Raw genomic sequence first — 19910 nt, 5'->3', positions numbered from 1 at the left:
AACCAAAAAAAAAGCTGCTTAATTTAACCTGCAGGCCATTATTATACGAGACTCGCGACTGGTACAAAGTTTGGAAACAGAAAAAAAAAAGAATAATTAGTTGTTACGTTAGCAAAATTCAGACAAAACATTGTTGAAGTGCTCAAAATGAAATTGTTCTTTACCAAAGCTAATGAGAGAGCTATTTTCTTTCTCAATCCCATTCAAAATTAACATTCAACTTATTCCTACACATACTCTTTTACTCTTACAAGTTATCTATTTCCTCCCAAGCAGACAAAGCCTTTCAGTTTCTCTCACAAATGACTAAGTGAAAAACAAACGTTTAGCCATCACAGGTGTGTCTGTTGAAACTTAAAAGACTTTAAAAACTCTCACCTCATTAAAGGTGATTTTTGTATTTATGTGTTGTGCCTTTGTAGTTGTCAAACATGACAGTGATTCTCTCTCTGAATTTCCCAGGTGCATATGCACTAAAAACATGAAACAGTCAGATAACTAGAACAATGGAAGCAGGTTTGAAAAGTTGTACGAATACAGTAGCTTTGCTTTGATACATACTCGCCTGATAAGCTTTTCATTTTGTCTAATACATTTGTACTTTACAATATGTACAACTTCAATTTTTTTTTTCATGAAAAGGATATAAGAGAAAATATATTTTGTTTGATATACTGTATTGTGTTTGAAACACTGTGCCGCCATGCCGTGTCCAGTGCATGTTCCATCTCAGCTTTTGTCTTGTGTCCTTGCACACTGTGAGCATTTTCATAATGGGAGTTGGTCACCGCCATCTTCTGTTTGTAAGTGTCTTCAAAGGAAGGACTGATGAACTATTCTCCATGATTGGCTTCAAAGAACAAGCTCCCTGATCGGCTTCTAACTATGCTTTCAACACCCTTCCACCACAAGTTTGTTCTCCCTTCATAGTCCATCAGTATAGTGGACAGTGGACATGGCTCTGTTTAGTCTGTCACTGAGGGCTCAGCTCTACTCTGATTAGACTGCACACTCCCTACGGCGCCTCTGATCAGCGGCCATACTCCATCGCTCTCTCTCGCTCTCTCTATCTCTCTGTCTCTCTCCCTGTCGTTCTTTTGCTCCCTCTTTCTCTCCTCTCTCTCATTCTCTCCATCCATCCATCTGTCCCGGCCTCTCGGGAGGCCAGCCCAATTAACCTGTTTAAACAGCCATCTGAGCAGCCCATCCATTCCAATGTGGCTGTGTAAGAGAGAGCCAGTTCACTGTGCCAGGATCCCAATGCCAGGCCCCCATCCACTAGCCCTCCCCTGCCTCCACCTCCCATCCCTCTCTCCTCCTTCTCCTCCTCCTTCTCCTCATCTCCAGTCCTCCTTTTTCTGCTTCCTCCTCTCTTGAACCCAATGGGCCTGATTGTAGCAGAGATCAGGACCTGCGAGAGTGGTTTCTTTACTGCTATTTAGGGCATTGAACAATACTTTACTATTTAAACGACTGCAACTATAAAGTTGGGGGGCCTCTGGAGAGCTCCACTTTAGCAACCGCAATCTGCCTATGAGCCTTTAGGCCCTTTTTCCTTTCTCCTCTTTAATGCTCTTTCATTCATTTCACTGTCTCTCTGATTGCCCCCCCCCTACCCTAACCCCTCCACACACTCTCCATTCTTTCATCAATCTCTCTTTCTCTCTCTCTCTCTCTCTCTCTCTCTCTGCCCTTCCCGTATCCCCCCTTCCCTCCCTTCCTTCGCTCACCTTCGTTCTGTCACTTTCAGCTCCTCTCTCTCTCTCCCCTGACTGTATCTCTTTCTCACTTTTGTTTCAACACTTGTCAACTTCTTCCTGTCAGGCTGTCCAGAGAACACCACAAGAAGGTCACAACTCTCTTCAGCGTTGTTCCCCTCCCTGTCCTTGTCTTGTTGGAGGGAGAAGGGGAAATTTAATTAGAAAAAGGAGGGGATTGTTAAGATTGGGCTCGGTGTATGATGTCATCCAAGCAGCACACAAAGATCCTTTTCACTGCCTACAAAGTAACATAGTACTAGTATATTCGAAGTATATTCCCTCCCTATATAATACTAGCATGGTTTGTATCTGTAAAATTTCTTGCCATGGTGGAACCGTGCAGTTTTAGGAGCACAAGTACAGATTGCTTGTGCTGCAATTTTTGTTCATAGAAAAAAATAATAACGCATTCAGAACTCTGTACACTGAAACAAACTATACTTTGGACCAACCTAAAGAAATACTGTGATTTGTTATAGCTGTTTTTTATTGATTTTGTCAAACTAAATTTATGATATGGTTGAAACTTGAAGTTCAGCATTGACACATAGCATTGTGCCATTTTATATTCTCCAGTGTTAATATAACCTATTCAAAATCAACAATAATACATTCAAAGATTATGTTTGAATAATTATTTTAGGGGGCCTCTGCCAGCCATGACACTGCACCGCTGGCTGCTTGCCTCACTCAGAGAGAGAGAGAGAGAGAGAGAGACGACACAATAATTGGAGGACAGAGAGAGAAGGGCAACAGACCACCTGCTGCTTGTCTCCCCACCCCACCCCCCCCACCCCCCCACGTGTTTGAATGCTCAGAGAAACAAGGACTTAGAAAAAGAATAATTCATGCTTTAAATTTGAACCTTTTCATTGTAAATATAATCCAGCAGGCTTTTAAAACTATACTTGCACAGATGTGTTTGCCAAATAATATGTATGTCATTTCCACCATCCACATTCCAAATCAAATTTTTAGAATAAAATAAAAAAAGTAAAATAAATGACATGGGATTAGACAAAAAAACAAGCTCTTTGAAGTGTTACCGTTTGTGGGTAAAATGTTTAGCTATACAGAACAGAGAGAGGGACAATTTGACAAACGGCACAGGCTTTTCTGCCTCTTGGGGTTCATGTAATCCATCTCTTATATGTCCTTTCTCCTCTGTGCCTAGACCAGGACACTTGTGCAGCACATGCTACACTCGGTGGACAGAGTGTTGTTGAAGAGCAGTCCCCTCTGATTTAGCACTGAGTGGCTGTCTGGACATCTGGGCCTGAAGAGAGAAGGGCACAGACATGATCACAGTACATACTCAGGGCCAGACAGTAAAAGCTAGGTTAAAACCTGCAGTTAACTTTGTAATGGAAGCCTTGTTTCAGCTGTTGTTAGGGACGTGGAAATGAGAGATAGAGGCTGTGGCGGTGAGAAACGGCCTTCAGCTCAGGGTTACCTAAGAAGATATGCCGTCTAGACAATGTAATCCTTAAGGGGGGAAGGCTGCTGGTGCCGTGTGGGAACGATGAGACGAGGATGGGAGGCCAGGATGGGCTACAGTTGTCTGTGACTCATCTTCTCATGAACTTTGTTACTCTCTTAACACAAGAGCGCCATGACAACAAAGAAAAACCGATACTGAGCTAGTACTATTCGGTTCCCTCCTTATGTGAAAAGTTAAACATAATGTCTGCACTGTAAAATTGTGAGAGTTCCTTCATGATGGATTACATCGCTAATGATGGATTAACAAAACCTCACCAAGAAAGTGTTTGAAGCATTTGTTGCCTATAAGTTACTGTTTCCAATCGATAGTCTGTGTATACTGCATGAGTCAGGCTTGAGTTTCATTCAGTCCTTGCTTATACAAATTGCTGTGTGGGGACATTTCATCTTGTGTGTCTTTGTTGGAAAGAGATTACAACAGACCGTCATTGTTCTCATAATTACATAAACTATTTACATGGTAAAACAGTTAAAAGGAATTTATTTATTTATTTGAAGTTGAAGCATTTTAGTGCTGTGTGGATAACTACATCCTCATTTAGTTGTGAATAAATAACACCAATATCCAAAAATAATAACTATGATTATGAACCGTATTTAAGAAAAAACCTCTGCTATCAGAATCAGTATCGGTATCAACAGATATAAAAAGGCAGGTGTCACAAATCAAATCAGAACTGAAAAATGGTTGATCGGTGCATCATTAATAGAAACAAAATTGTCTTGACTTAACTTAATACATGTATACACACTGTACAGATGCTCATAAATAAGCCATCCCTTCTTAGTGCACAAAGACACGTCCTTGCAGAGCTATAGTTAGCAGTGATTGGATTAGTGTGACTATATGAAAGCAAAAAGTTGTTGTGTGGTGGGCGGTACTAAAAGTAAAAGTATCTTAAGGTCATTAGGTCTAGAACATAGAGAGAAAACTGTGGAATATTGAATCAGGGTGCACACACACACTTTAAAAATAAATCCCTTTCAACTACAGTGCCACACAAAACACAACAACAAACCTTCTACGTGAATATAAGCAGATGTGATACCTATTTCAAGCAGAAAGAAAGCTTTAGAAAATGCAAAGTGTAAAGTGTGTGATTAGAAGAAGAAAAAAGATTGAAACAAACATCCAATGAACCTGGTCATCTTTGCAGAGAAAAAAAAAACAATCAAATCCTCCAGAATCCATTCCCCAAAAATCATGTTTAGTGTGCCACACATTATGTTTGTGGTCTTTCATATTTATCTTGAGTTTATCTCATCTGAGTGTCAACAAGTGTACGAAATAGAGGATGGGGCGACCTGTGGGGCAATCATGGTGATGTCAGATGACCTTATGGCTCGGAGCTCGAGTTGAGCTGCTGGAGATAACTGGAGAAAGACCAGAAATGGAGCGATATGGCCTTCAGCTTAAAAGCTAAAAGCATAGTATTTGTCACTCAGGGGGGCGGGGGCATATTTCCATTAAAATACCCCAACACAAGTGGAATCTAACTCTCCCGACAGAACAGTACAGTTTAAACATTCTTGGATATGAATGTACACATGCAAGATAGGCTTACCATTTTAATGTATCTTTTCAGCATAATTGAACATCAGAACTTAATACTGTATGTAATTTAGTTTTACTTTGGAACTAATTGAATTTGTTAGTAGTGTATTAATGTTATCATCAGATATTTTTCTCTTTAATTCTATCACTCAATTAGAAGACATTCTGCTTGGTCAGCCTACAAACAAATTCTGTTGCGAGCTCTGCCAACACCAACGTGTCACCCCTTCTACAATAACAGCACACCACAGCAACACTTTTTTTCACATTTAGCTGTAGGAGAATAGCCAGCGAACCACGCAGTATGTGGTGTGGACTGGCAGCTGGAAAGGTGCCAGTTCAACTCCTGAGCAATAACCTTAAGCAAGGCACCAAACCCCTTTCTGCTGAGGGCGCCTGGCCATGTGATAACCCCATCAATCAATCTCTCAACAACTTGAGAGAACTGAATTGTACCCGAGATGATAGAGAAAGAAGTAATTATTCTTCTTCTTATTCTAGAGTCTTTTGTGATAGTTTGACCTGTAACTAATGTAAAATAATGGTGAGATGCATTACTGTCAAACCCCGCACAATTACAGTCACTCTATTATCTGCCTCCTGAAGTGTGTGTCATACAGGTGTGTGTGTGTGTGTGTGTGTGTGTGTGTTGTGTGTGTGTGTGTGTGTGTGTGTGTGTGTGTGTGTGTGTGTGTGTGTGTGTGTGTGTGTGTGTGTGTGTGTGCAAGTCTGTTAGTGAGAGGAGTAGCATTTTCAACTGCAGTGCTATACACCACCGCATGCTGTTGTCACTGACGTCTGCCTCACTGAATACTGTATTGAAATCTTCTCCTTTCTCTTACAGTGAAGTTTGATGACTGCATGGGGAATGAAGCAGTGGTTTTCCAGAGCACTGACCCTATCTTCAGCGTGCGGAAGGATGGGTCCATCTTTGCCCAGGGAGAGGGAGCAAGCCTGGACGAACCGGTCCAGTTTAAACTGACAGCAAGCGGTCCGCACACACACGTCTGGGAGACTGTGGTCCAACTGGCTCTCATTGACCCACTTTCACCTCAACAAAATGAAAATGAGGTACGATATACACTTACTGCACAAGAGCACAGACAGACATACAGACATACGCACGCACACACGCGCACACACACACGCACACTCACACACACACACACACACACACACACACACACACACACAAATGTCATGCATCACATTTCAATTATTAACCCAGAGTTTCTCCATCCTCTAGAACTTCATCCAGTGGTCTGGTGAGTTACAGCAAAGAAGCAGGTCAAAACTCCTCAGGGTTTTTAGAGAGAGCGAGAGAGAGGGAGACAGTGAGAGAGAGAGAGAGAGAGAGTAGAGCAGAAAGATGTCGCAGTAGCACACGGTTAAACGTGATAGAATCACACTGCCACAGGGGGAGAGTACGATTCCCCTCAGCCATAAGCTGTTATTGGAAAACATCCTGTGCCTTGGATATCCCAGGGGTCCTCCACTCTTCCTCCTCTATTTAAAAGCTGTCAGAGGTCGGCCAAGGACTGAGCAGACTGAGCTCAACTGTCTCCATGATTACAGAACCAGATCTTATTGTCAATATCAGCCAGTGTTAAGCAGATTAAGTAAAGGAAACACACACACGATTGAGGGCCACGTGTTCACTCACAGTACAATCCTAAACATCTGATAGTTCTTGACACGTTCCTGAATACTTGTTTACATACTAGTTGTCACTTGCCTTTACATTTTAACTTTATGTGTTCCGCTTTTTTTGTCATTGTTACTAGCTGATATGTATTTTTCGGTCTACATTGAGAGCTATGTTAGCCGTATCAAATCCATATGAGACAGATGTACGGTATCACTTATGAGACACAATATCCTTATATGCAAACATTTACTTGGTAGGAACCCGTTGTCATATACTGGCCACTTTGTACACTACAGTGTACAAAGAAATCTCGGGAATTTCTCTCATACTATTAAAGGTATATAACTTCCCATTTTTAATATATGCCATTCACTTTGCATTCTCCTACAGGCCTGCATGCTTAAGCGCACATATTTAATATGTATACCAGGGTTAAACTAACAACATATCATAATAAAAAACAAACAAACAAATCCAATATTAATAGTTAAAGTATTAGTAAAAAAAATATATTTTATCTTTCTACAAGAAATGCATTACAAAGTTTGATTGAGTCCCGGAATGACATCATATTTAATCAATCCAATGTGCTGCATATTTTGTGACCGGATTCCACTTTTGTTCCCTTAACCTACGGATTCCAGTGATGGGTGGCTGCTTCCAAGTTACATTAGGCCAGAAGGCATCAAAACTCCTTCATAGGTCATTACTTTATTACAGTGCTAAGCCAGAAAAACACTCTGAGCACTTTGAGCTGTGAGTTAATCATAACCCATAATAAACTGTGAACTTTTCGTGTCTTTGGGCGTAAGCAAAAGATGATGCCAGCAAGGGTTGGTTTGAATGATCGAAGGTGTTGTGAGTTTACAATGCTGTTAACCATGTTTGAGTATTTAGAGAGCCAGCTCTTAAAACCATTTTAAACCAGAAAAAGGAAAGCTTTCTGCTGGATGTTCTTTTGCCTGGCCTGGAAACAGAAGAGATGGCACGAAGTCAGCCTTAGAATCAGAGAGACTATTAGAGAGTCCGATTGGGACGTCGGCCAACAAAGGATCTATTAGTGGGAGTGGGTGTGAGGAGGATGAGCATGTTGTATTGGCTCCCGATAGGTTGGTTTTCAATTTCCCACTTTTGTAGCACTGGCTTGCTTCAAATGATTCACTGGCTAGTATGGTATGGGAGCCTTTTGTATTAAACAATACCAGTGTTCAGGTCAATTGACTGGCTATTCTACATCATTTCCCAGTGAGTCAACTATTACAAAGATCCACGAGGAGCCATGAACAGACAGACAAACAATTAGAGGGTTGGACAGGGTCAGAGGTCTGAAATCACATCAGCACAAACATGAAGCAGGAGCTGAAATGCAGGGCGCTGAAAGCAAACGTGATGTTTCATTATGAAAATGGTGCTTTGTGGCGTGCTCTGTTGAATAATAACTTCCAGATGTCTGGGTAGCTAGGGGGCTGGCTGATATCAAAGCGCGTAGGGTTTTGGGGAGGCAGTGGCGTGGAGGGGAAAGGCTGGGACCACTGCCAGCTGGCTAAGGCGGATGGCACCAGGGCTGGGGGGGGGGGAGGCATCCATTTCACACTCAGTGACTCCTGTTCACATAGCGTTAGTGTGCATAAACGTGTGTGTCTGGTATGTGTGCGAGAATGTTATTTGTTTGTGGGTTTTTTGCGAGAGATTAAGTCGGATCAAGTGTGAATTATGCTAAATTTTGCGTACAAATTTCATTGCTGTTTTGGTTTAGGGGCATAACATGTCCCTGCGTATCCAGCCTATAGGTTTTATATGCGCTAAGTGGATGTTGGAAAATAAAACACCCTTTAAATCAATGGAATCTGTAAAGCTTTCGTTAAGAATTCTGATATCTGACTCCGGTGTTCTTCCCCTCCTTATCCTTCATCTTTTATAATAGTTTGAATAAGCTTGCAGACACATCTCCGCTTAACCTGTTTTTGAATCAATTTCATCACCGCCCTGTACTTTCTCTCTTTCTGTGTGCGTGTGAATCAGAAACAGTGAATTGGAAATGCAGGATTTGATTAGAATTACACCGTGGCTAGAGAAAAGCCCACTTAAGCCTTTTTCGGCAGTGATGGGCACAGTTTTTTTTTCTCTGTTTTTATCTCCCATCCTTTTCTTTTTACATCTCTCCTCTAGGAACTTACGGGTACCTGTTAGCATGTGCAGATAAAAGGATCTGGAGCATGACTTATTTAGACTGGGGGAGGAGAGAAGGGGAGGGGGGCCACATCTGCTTCTGACAAGCCTTCTCCTCATCCAGCTCATTCCATCCCAAACATGTCTCCCTCCACCTCTGCCTCCCCTCACTGCACTGGTGGGATGTGGGGCAACCATCCCCTGCAGTCATACACACTGAGCCTTCCCCTCTCTGAAGAAAAAGAATACATTTGTCCAGACCCCGCTCGCATCTGTCTCATCGCCGCATTGCTGACAAACCCTGTTTGTGCACACAGGCATGTTGGTCTCCTGAATATGGAAGATCTTGTGCATGTTTCGGTGAGCCTGTCTCACAGTACAGTGAACATGGTATATAGCAATATGTCTATTTGGATGGCTAGTCCGTCTGCTTATATGGACTGATTAAACACAGTACAAGGAAGAGGATAGATTGTTGGCACTTTGCTGGGCTTTGAGCAGGAGTGCAAGCTTCTCAGACTCGTGAGTAGGATCACGTTTCAGGGCTTATAGCTTGCAAAGTGGCCAAAAGAGGACCCCCCCCAACAATTAATTGGAGAGAAAAACTATTTTAACATTCTGTATCTTACTGGCATGAGTTCATAGTTTTCTTATAACACATACAGTATATTATACATTTAGTTATTTCCACATTGTGTTCTGGAACCATGTCAGGTCAAAATGTTTGATTGAAAGTTCAGTTGGACTGTGGACTTAGTAGTAAAACACAATCCCAACCTCAACAAAATAACTTTTCATATACTTTCATACCTGCAGGGACGTACAGAGGACGTTACAGGGGCAGAGGCCCAAATTCATAAAAGACATTTTTTTGCAAAATAATGAGTAAATATATACATGGAATGACTACCAGTGAATGGATGTCAAAATGTGTGTATTTAAATCCATGACGGTGGTTTGCTCAAATACTGCTACAGTTGACGCTACAAATAACAGTACATAAATTAAGTGTTCATTTTCCATACATGGCAACCAGCCCAACTCGGAGATCCTATGCACATTTCAAATTGCTAAATAGTTCTTCATACATACCTAATATCTGGCTCAAAATAACTCTTCATTCTTTTGAGTGAGCATGCATGTGTGTGCAAGCCATTTCGTGGGTTTGTGCTCTTTCACAGTGGGTTTACCTCTGCAGCAGGAAACCAGGTAGAGGGCATTTCCTGGGAGCAACAATCTCCCAAGGTTGATTCAATCAATAAATCTGTTCGACAGGGCCGGCTGTGCACAATCGGAATCTATCTATTTATTGAAGGGGGAAAAAAATATATAAAGAAATTAGTGGTGGGCCGTTATCGGCGTTAACGTGCTGCGTTAACGCCAGACTCTTATCGGCGATAAAAAAAATATCGCCGTTAATCTCTTATTCCACCTTCTGTTCGGCTCAGGGGAGATGGTTCCCTCCAGGGCCGACGGCCGATGGCGCCGTCGGGGTGAACCCCCTTCCGTGTGTTCTCTGGTCGGGTAATAATAGCCGGGGGCCGTTGTTGACACTTGAGGAGCCTTTATTGCAGGAGCGAAGCTTCTCTCACACACCCGCCGCTCTCTATCTCCATCACTTGCCCACGACACACACCACCTGGCTGCAGGATCGCTAATGTAACACTCAGCGCCAAACCCCCTTCACAAATCTGTCTATTCAATGTTTACTTATGAATGTATCCATGTACGTAACTCTGACATGTACATAACTTAATTTATTGTTAATAATATGGTCTGTTTATAAATTCGGCATATGATTAAAGCATCTAAAAGCACGTAATCATGTTAAACGTTTACTGTTTTTAAGTTATTAATGCCACTCGCTCCCGCAGATACACAGCAGAGGGAGGTCTTATATTTAGCCATTGCTAAAGGGAGTGTTGTATTATGGAACGGCCGCTGTGGTACGAAATTCCAGTCTCAACAATGTTTCCTACACGCAATTATAACTCTAGCATCTACAGCCCGTTGTTTTCATGTAGTGTAACTTGTGTAATGTGTTACATTATTCAGCTGTTGCCGTGATGTCGGCTAACGCTGATGCTAATGATAACTAGCTCTCCGTCGCACAATAGACTGTAGGTTGGTGTTGCAGCCAGCTGTTAGGTGAAGCGCTGTCCCACAGGTAAAAGCCATGGACCTATAAAGCCTGTCCAATATTCACTCTAGTCCAGCTTCTTGAAAAGTTTATAAGGACTTTATTATTTATGTAAAAATAATATTTAATGTTTCACTTGAAGCACAAAATTAATGGCTTTATTTTCTGTTATAGCCTATACCCAACAAATTTGTTTTTTCGTTTTTTTAAGCACAAAAAACAGTGCAATGTTGTGATTTTTAGCCTTATATCTGATTAAATTGTTAGAATATTATTTGTTCGCAATAATTAGACACTCGTTCTGATGACGAAATGAAAGCCACCTGGCTTGAGAAACACGTTCTCAAAGACTTACTTTGAGTCATTATTTAGGGAGCACACACATATTATGAATGAATTCAAATGAGCCATTTTAATCTAGATTAATCTAGATTAATTCCAAAATTCAATGAGATTAATCTAGATTAAAACAATTAATCTATGCCCACCTCTAAAAGAAATGCAAACGACAGGTGCCAAAGCCCCCTTTGAGGTCTGTGTCATGTCGGTATACCAGTTTCTTACAAATAACATATTTAAAGCTATAAGTATTTTTTTTATTTATTTTTTTATTTACAATGGCTTAAAATGAGTAACTGTTTATAAAAGGTGACTTTTACTTTTAGCAAACAGATTGCAACCATTTTCAAGAGTCCAAATTTGGTAGGTATTAGAATCAAGATTTTTTTCCCCCCTTGTGCCCACGCAGAAAAGCAAATCCTGTCTTTCTTTCAGCCTAATGGCAAAATATGATCCCCTCTTCTTTCACATGCCTTAACCTGTATAACCACCTCTCCCTCTGGAGTGCCCTGGATTGCACAGCACATGATGTCTGAACTGTAGCGCTTGGTTGATGAAACTGAACATGACACCTTTGCCTCGTCTCCTCCGTACCCCGCAGCCCAGCCCACCGATGCAAACACATACACACCATATGCCAGGTTGCTTGACACATTTACTTTAAAGTAGCCTTAAAAGCTTTTCTCCTGGGCGTCCATCTAATGAAGTCAGCCTTGAAAGCATTGTTTCTGTTGGCAGATTCCAGTCGACCCTCGGAGGAATCTTGACCAGGCAAGAAGAAACGGAGGGAGACAAAGCGAAAAAAAAAAACACTTTTTATAGACTGCATTGTACAAGACCCTCAACTTTACTTTCAATAAGCGCCAGAAGCCATTTCCATCTTCCAACACTGTAGCCGCCTCCTGTGTTTAATTGTATTTTTTACTCTCAAATGCCAACTACTGGGAAGGAATTGTTAGGCACATATTGCAGAAAGGTAATATAAAATGAAAAATAGGAAAAGGCATTAAAACACACGCCTCTTTATATGTAAATGTAGGGTTATCCATACTCTGGAATTCACAAGCCCAAATTTTGCTTGTACACTGACATGAACACCCCGCACGGACACATTTGTACGAACATGCACACAGATATGGAGCACAAACTTATATTCTCCATCCTCTGCCAAGCTGTTCTATTTTTTTTATTTTACTGTTAGGGAACTGAGCAGTTTTCTAAATCTTCTCTGGTGAGTGGTTACACACACACACACACACACACACACACACACACACACACACACACACACACAGTACTGCTGAACTTTTTGTGTGAGCGCTATCCTTATTCAACAATTGATTAAAAACATGTTGTTTACTACCTACTCGCAGTTGCATGTTACTATAAATCAATTCTGAGCCTAAACCTGTTAACATAAGACTCACATCCAGACAAATAATCAAATACGTATGCTGCACAATCCGTTGGCCAATAACAAAGGGTGCCTTAGGCAGAACAGTTGTGTAATAGCACATGGTTACAATTAAACGGACAATAGTAATCCCACCCCTGGGAACACAGACTACTGGACAGAAGCAAAACACTAAAAGGGTTATACACAGGCAGGGCGGTGCAGCGGGCGGAACCAAGTTGAAAATCTTGGGCTCAATTTCCAAACTTCAGATTTAATTATACAGGTTAAAAACTTTTTTTTTCTCCAAACCTTTTGGAAACAACTCACCAAGACATATATTCACATGTATTTATATGTGTATATGTAGATACATATACTGTATACAGGTCCTTCTCATATAATTAGCATATTGTGATAAAGTTGATTATTTTCCATAATATAATGATAATAATTGATTAATAATAATAATTTCATATATTTTAGATTCATTGCACACCAACTGAAATATTTCAGGTCTTTTGTTGTTTTAGTACTGATGAGTTTGGCATACAGCTCATGAAAACCCCAAATTCCTATCTCAAAAAATTAGCATATCATGAAAAGGTACTCTAAACGAGCTCTTAACCTATTCATCTGAATCAACTAATTTACTCTAAACACCTGCAAAAGATTCCTGAGGCTTTTAAAAACTCCCAGCTTGGTTCATTACTCAAAACCGCAATCATGGGTAAGACTGCCGACCTGACTGCTGTCCAGAAGGCCATCATTGACACCCTCAAGCAAGAGGGTAAGACACAGAAATTTCTGAGGGCTGTTCCCAGAGTGCTGTATCAAGGCACCTCAGTGGGAAGTCTGTGGGAAGGAAAAAGTGTGGCAGAAAACGCTGCACACCCAGAAGAGGTGACCGGACCCTGAGGAGGATTGTGGAGAAGGGCCGATTCCAGACCTTGGGGGACCTGCGGAAGCAGTGGACTGAGTCTGGAGTAGAAACATCCAGAGCCACCGTGCACAGGCGTGTGCAGGAAATGGGCTACAGGTGCCGCATTCCCCAGGTCAAGCCACTTTTGAACCAGAAACAGCGGCAGAAGTGCCTGACCTGGGCTACAGAGAAGCAGCACTGGACTGTTGCTCAGTGGTCCAAAGTACTTTTTTCGGATGAAAGCAAATTTTGCATGTCATTCGGAAATCAAGGTGCCAGAGTCTGGAGGAAGACTGGGGAGAAGGAAATGCCAAAATGCCTGAAGTCCAGTGTCAAGTACCCACAGTCAGTGATGGTCTGGGGTGCCATGTCAGCTGCTGGTGTTGGTCCACTGTGTTTTATCAAAGGCAGGGTCAATGCAGCTAGCTATCAGGAGATTTTGGAGCACTTCATGCTTCCATCTGCTGAAAAGCTTTATGGAGATGAAGATTTAATTTTTCAACAAGACCTGGCACCTGCTCACAGTGCCAAAACCACTGGTAAATGGTTTACTGACCATGGTATTACTGTGCTCAATTGGCCTGCCAACTCTCCTGACCTGAACCCCATAGAGAAGCTGTGGGATATTGTGAAGAGGAAGTTGAGAGACACCAGACCCAACACTGTGGATGAGCTTAAGGCCGCTATCGAAGCATCCTGGGCCTCCATAACACCTCAGCAGTGCCACAGGCTGATTGCCTCCATGCCACGCCGCATTGAAGCAGTCATTTCTGCGAAAGGATTCCCGACCAAGTATTGAGTGCATAACTGAACATAATTATTTGAAGGTTGACTTTTTTGTATTAAAAGCACTTTTCTTTTATTGGTCGGATGAAATATGCAAATTTTTTGAGATAGGGATTTTTGGTTTTTCTTTACTTTTTTGCCAAAATCATCAATTAAAACAATAAAAGGCTTGAACTACTTCAGTTGTGTGTAATGAATCTAAAATATATGAAAGTCTAATGTTTATCAGTACGTTAAAGAAAATATTGAACTTTATCACAATATGCTAATTATATGAGAAGGACCTGTATATATATTTGATATTGCTCTGTTAAATTGTTATATAATTCTGTCTTGATGTCCTTTTTAACTTGTTCTACAATACATCCTCATATGTTATATGCAGTGGTATTCATTCAAATGTGTATTGCCTAAATAGTTTGTGGTTTTTACTCATCTTTTCCCATCCTGTGTACACAAATCACCCAAGCAAGAGAGAGTTAACTGCTGTCATTGTACCAGCCCCTGTATACATGTATCTTTTGATATTTAATGAATTAATGGAAAAAATTAATATAGTACTCTGTCCATCGGTGCCCCTGAAGCATAAACTTTTCAACTGGGACTTTGTTGGTGGCTAGATGTTGGAGTGTTTGGAAGGTGAAGCTGTGTGCTGCTGTTTTACCTGCTGCTGCACCATCAGCCTAACACAGCCCAATGCTCTAAGGAAACCACTGTTATTGAGACAAGCTGTCAGGATCCACTGACTGGGAAGAGAGACAGAGGAAAACAATAACACTGCTAGAGCAGGGCAGGGCAGGGAGGAGCAGAGGAGCATGGGCTTAGCTCAGGGGAACCTGATGGAGACAGAGTGCAACTGATGCATGGCTTTAGCAATGATGTTTGGGACTGAATTCCTGACATGTTTTCGCTGGCTTCTAACCCTGAGATGTGTTGTTGGTCTAGTAGAACAACTCCCCAGAATGTCAATTTAATATAACCTTTAGATCACTTATATGCAGCCACATCTCTATCGCCCCCCTGGGACACCAAACATGTGGTAGTTAAAATGTAAGCCTTGATATGGTGGACCCTATGTTGACCTTGACATAGAGACGTCAATATGTGTGGTGTACTTGAACAAGACAAGCAACCCACCCACACTCTGAGGCCTTAACTAGCCCAGGGTGTCACAATTCAAGCTCTCTTTCTGTGTTTTCAATGGTTTTTGTTGGTTTCTAAATCTGCATCTGTAACGAAAAATAATCCATGTAGTCCACCTTCCGTGTGTTTTGCAGTATTTCCACGGGAGGACATTTTAATTTAGACAGTCGATATGTCTGAGCCTCAGCACTTGATGTAGCTCCTCTGACTCGTGATTGAGTTAATGTTCATGTGAGGAGATCAAAAATGGGCTCCTTTTTCAGCTCCTTATTTGAGCATCTTTCAAAAAGACAGGTTTGTGGTGGTCATTTCTCTCTGCCTGCAGGGAGTGTTGCATGATGGGAGAATACTGTATGATTGAAGCCTGTGTCAGTGACTCAGCTGTCACTGTCTACTAAAAGAGGCTCTAAATCCTACCCCAGACATGCTCTGTGTTAATAGACTTTTTTTTATACCAGGTGTAAATATTAGAGTCTGTAGTTTATGATCTCTTTCACCTATATGCACATACAGCTCTGTCCTGCTCATGTCTGGATGCACGATGACACAAATGAACTAGATAAGATGTGAGCACATTTATATTATACGAAGCATTTTTCCCCTTTCCATGTTGGTTATTTTGAGAAGTTTCATCAAGGCAGTCAGAGTTACAGTATGGATCAAAATAATTGGTTGAGCTTATAGTTGTATTAAGTTTATACTTTTGTCAACCTTGCGATCAATGCACAACCCCACTTCTTCCTTAGCCACAGCCGCACACAAAACTCCTATTCGGTGTCATTGCACACAATAAAAAGTCTATTTACCGTGTCCATTGATTTAAAGTCTACATCGTTAAAGCATCCTTTTTTTCTTTATTAATATGTTTATATTTATTTGAGTTTATAACCAGACTTTGAGTAAATCCAATTACATAGTACAAGATGCAATAGGGTCTGTTGGGCTCAGAGGCCCAGCATGATAAATTCACACTTTATGTACCTGCCACATACTGCCCTGATAGGTGACTACAGAGAGCCATTGTTCTAAAGCTCTATACATAACGGTGTTAAAGCAGGAGGTGTGTGAATGATCCTTGTGTTGGTTGCCAAGGTTCATAATCCTGAACTGAAAGAGTGAATTAGTGTGTGAGTGGATCCACAACAGTTGGTTTCTGTAGCAGCATTATGCATTCTCTCCGGTTACAGCAGCAGAAATATTGCAGATCACAAAGACGTACAATAAATAAGCCCATGTGAGTTGCACATGCAGCACCATAGTGACAAAAGGAAGACTGTGCATTATGCCTTTATGATGGAGAATGAGGAACCAGAGACCTGCCTTACACACTCTCTTCACTGGGGTAATCCTTTTAGTCAGCAATGGGATGCTGCTACCAGAATTCTTATTTGCTGTCTGTGCTGAGAATTTGTTATTTTGGATGTGATTTTTTTTTCCATTTTATGCTACGGCCTACCATAAGATTAGGGAAAGTAGATAGCAGCAACCTCTGACATATGGCACAGGTTGATAGTAGTATATGATCAGATGGTTAGGGTTGTCGCCTGGCTGCTTGTTTAAAATACTGTTTTTCTTGCACAGCTCTAACCACTTGAAGGTGGAGTCAGCGATTCTGGAGAATGCTTGTTGTCAAAATCACTGCTTGTTAAAATCAATGAATATCTCCAAACGATCCGCTATGTACATAGTGAGTGTGCATCGCTGGCTGACACCACCACCTTTAACGTCTAAAAAAAAACCTCACACATTTTCTCTAACTAACACATGAACCAACGTCCCAAAAAAAAAATCACTTGGATATACGGTTCACAAAGATATCGAATATATCCATTAACCTGGTTAACAATACCAGAATGCTCGTCTTGTTGTCCTGGGGATTTATGTTTTATTTTTTTTGCTTTGAGACGGAAAATATTTTAGCCTCATCACATCGGTTATTGTACTCATTAGCAGCCTTTCTTAATAAAGCCTTTGTTGTCTTAAAGGTCACGGAGGAGGAGGGGAAAGTCGCAGAGAGGAAAGAGAGGAAGGAGGCGTTCCCAGCACCGCCGACTGTCATCAGGTTCTCGGGGTTGGGCCTGAACAACTCCAAGGGTCTACGGAGGCAGAAGAGGGACTGGGTCATCCCGCCAATCAACGTGGCGGAGAATTCCAGAGGACCGTTCCCTCAGATGCTCGTCAGCGTAAGTGACAGATGAGTTGGGGGCCGCATCATTGATTTTGCTCTGAATTTACAGCTGGGATTTTTTGAGGGCACCTTCATATACTGTAGCAAATGCTGTTTTGTGTGTGTGTGTGTGTGTGTGTGTGTGTGTGTGGACACACATACATTCCCGTAACGGTTTGTTTTTCTCCACTTCCTGGCTGTTGTTTTCCCATGAGGAAATTTTAGCCACAAAATCTTTGGTTATTTTAAAAAGCCCAGATTTACCCTGGAAAGTTCTTCTCCATCATTCAGACACAGAGCAAGGCTCCAGGACAGCTAAGCAGCTAAACTCTCCCCACAGTGTGGGGTCCATCGAGTTCACGGGGAAACAAATGATTATTTCAGCTCCTTCATGCATCCATTCTTTCCTTTTATCAGGCCATTTCAGAAGGGTTGCCCGAAGTTCAATTATATTTCTATAGCTCCTTTTATAACTGTACAATTTGTCACAGAATCTTTACTGAAGCCATAATTCTAGGACTCCTGTGGGATATAGAAAGAAAGTATGAAAAGCTACTATTTCCAGGCCCGAAAGAGCAGGAGAGTGGTTCATCCCCTATGCCACAGAAAAAAAACATAATGGTTTGAACTTCAGAAATCAGAGATGATAACATGAAAAATCATTTGTATGCACAGGTATTATCACCTCTGCTGTTGGTGCCTCATCGTTATTCAATAAACCTCTCCTTATTTAGCATTCAATAATGGAATGTGGCAACTACAACTGACTCCCCCTCACTGCAAATTTCATTTCTGCACAAACTGCTAGTTTTGATGTACAAAATACAAGCGCGACGTGACGAAGGTTGGAGGTTGAGCCTGTACAAGCGTGTCTGAGAGGGAAAGAAAACATGAATAAATAAATGTGTGTGTGTGTGTGTGTGTGTGTGTGTGTGTGTGTGTGTGTGTGTGTGTGTGTGTGTGTGTGTGTGTGTGTGTGTGTGTGTGTGTGTGTGTGTGTGTGTGTGTGTGTGTGTAAGTGTGTTGTGCAAAAGCTCCAGCAGCAGAATGCTTAGAATTCAGAGATGTTGTCACAAAAAAATGCATAGTTTGCCTCTCTCATAGCATAGCTGCAGACTGTATAAGCTTGTGGTGCGCGCTGTAATTCATCAAAAAAACATCGTTCCATAGAACGCCGCTTCCCTTCCTGCTCCCACCATCCCTCTTTCTTTATCTGGAATGTCGAGCCATCAGCTTTGCCATGCTGTTTACAAAACTCCCACAGTTTATCTCTTTCGGGTCTTATATTTTTGCAAAAGAAGCATTTCTCTCTTTTGTTTTTGTCCTTTGTATTTCTCCCGGGTTTCATCTAATCCCCAGGGGAAAAGCCTTGGAAGCTGCTTGAAGGAAACTTTTCTTTATAGTGAAAACTAAAACATCAAGTCAAAAAAACGGGAGAGTTTGTAAGCCTTTTGTTTTGAAATGTTTTGGATTGTACAGTTGGAGTGTGTCCCATCAGCCTGGCACGGTGTGGCGCTCTCATCTGAGTCTGCTAATGCCTTCAGTAGTGCTACACCAGCCATGAACTGGCCAGACAGACAGTCGGGCTGTTTCCATGAGCCAGTCAGAACTAGGGAGAAAGACAGAGGCTATCAAAGAAACATTACATTTGGAAGTATAGTGTGCAGCCAAACAAAATTCACTTTTTGCAGTAAATAGGTCCGTCAGGGGCTGGTGGATTGCTGAGAGTGGAGCGTTCAGAGAAGGAGGAGAAGTGATGCGTGTTGATGCTTCTGTTGGCCTCTCAGGCTTCCGTCTTTCTCTCTTTTAATGATGACTGGAGGGCAGGCATGGCCATACTGCGAACTAGAGATTTTAACAAGAAGACAGCTCTTGGGGGTTATATGGATGGCATGGGGATGATGTCTGCCATTGACTTATTGTTTATGTGTTTAGGCCACTAAACAGACTGTTCGTCTGTTGAAAAGGCTTGGTGTGCATCTGTTCCATTCTCCTCAGTCAAAACTCCCTCAAATCCAATCCAAAGATGTATATGTTATCTTAAAGGTGGAGTCAGTGATTCTGGAGAATGCTTGTTGTCAAAATGACTTTTTGTCAAAATCAGTGAAAATCTCCTCACAATCCGCTACCTGTCCGTACTATGTGCTCGTTGAGAAAAATCTGGTGTTAATACACAGCCTAGGCTTTGTTAACTGGTATGTAAACAAAGGGTCCCGTTTACAGAACCTAGGCTGTGTATTAACACTGGATTTCTTTTTCAGCGCACACAAAGTACAACCAGGTAGCAGATCATCAGGAGATATTCACTTTTTGACAAAAATATATATTGACAACAAGCTGACTGCACCTTCTAATGTCGACAAGAAGACAGAAAATAATGTATTT

The 19910-nt window shown here is 41.6% G+C and overlaps 1 protein-coding gene across 1 annotated transcript in view; it reads left to right on the top strand.

Moving 5' to 3' along the window:
- LOC307253089 (cadherin-4-like) overlaps positions 1–19910 on the top strand; it is a 217540-nt gene that overhangs the window by 142256 nt on the left and 55374 nt on the right. The window contains exons 4-5 of the mRNA XM_080030957.1: positions 5663–5889; positions 17344–17541. Coding sequence (XP_079887083.1) covers positions 5663–5889; positions 17344–17541 — 425 coding nt within the window. The remainder of the gene's footprint in view (positions 1–5662; positions 5890–17343; positions 17542–19910) is intronic.

Source organism: Ammodytes marinus (genome assembly GCF_949987685.1).
Source record: "Ammodytes marinus genome assembly, chromosome: 7".
NCBI classification, from domain to species: Eukaryota; Metazoa; Chordata; class Actinopteri; order Uranoscopiformes; family Ammodytidae; genus Ammodytes; species Ammodytes marinus.
This window is presented reverse-complemented; position numbering and strand designations above follow the sequence as displayed.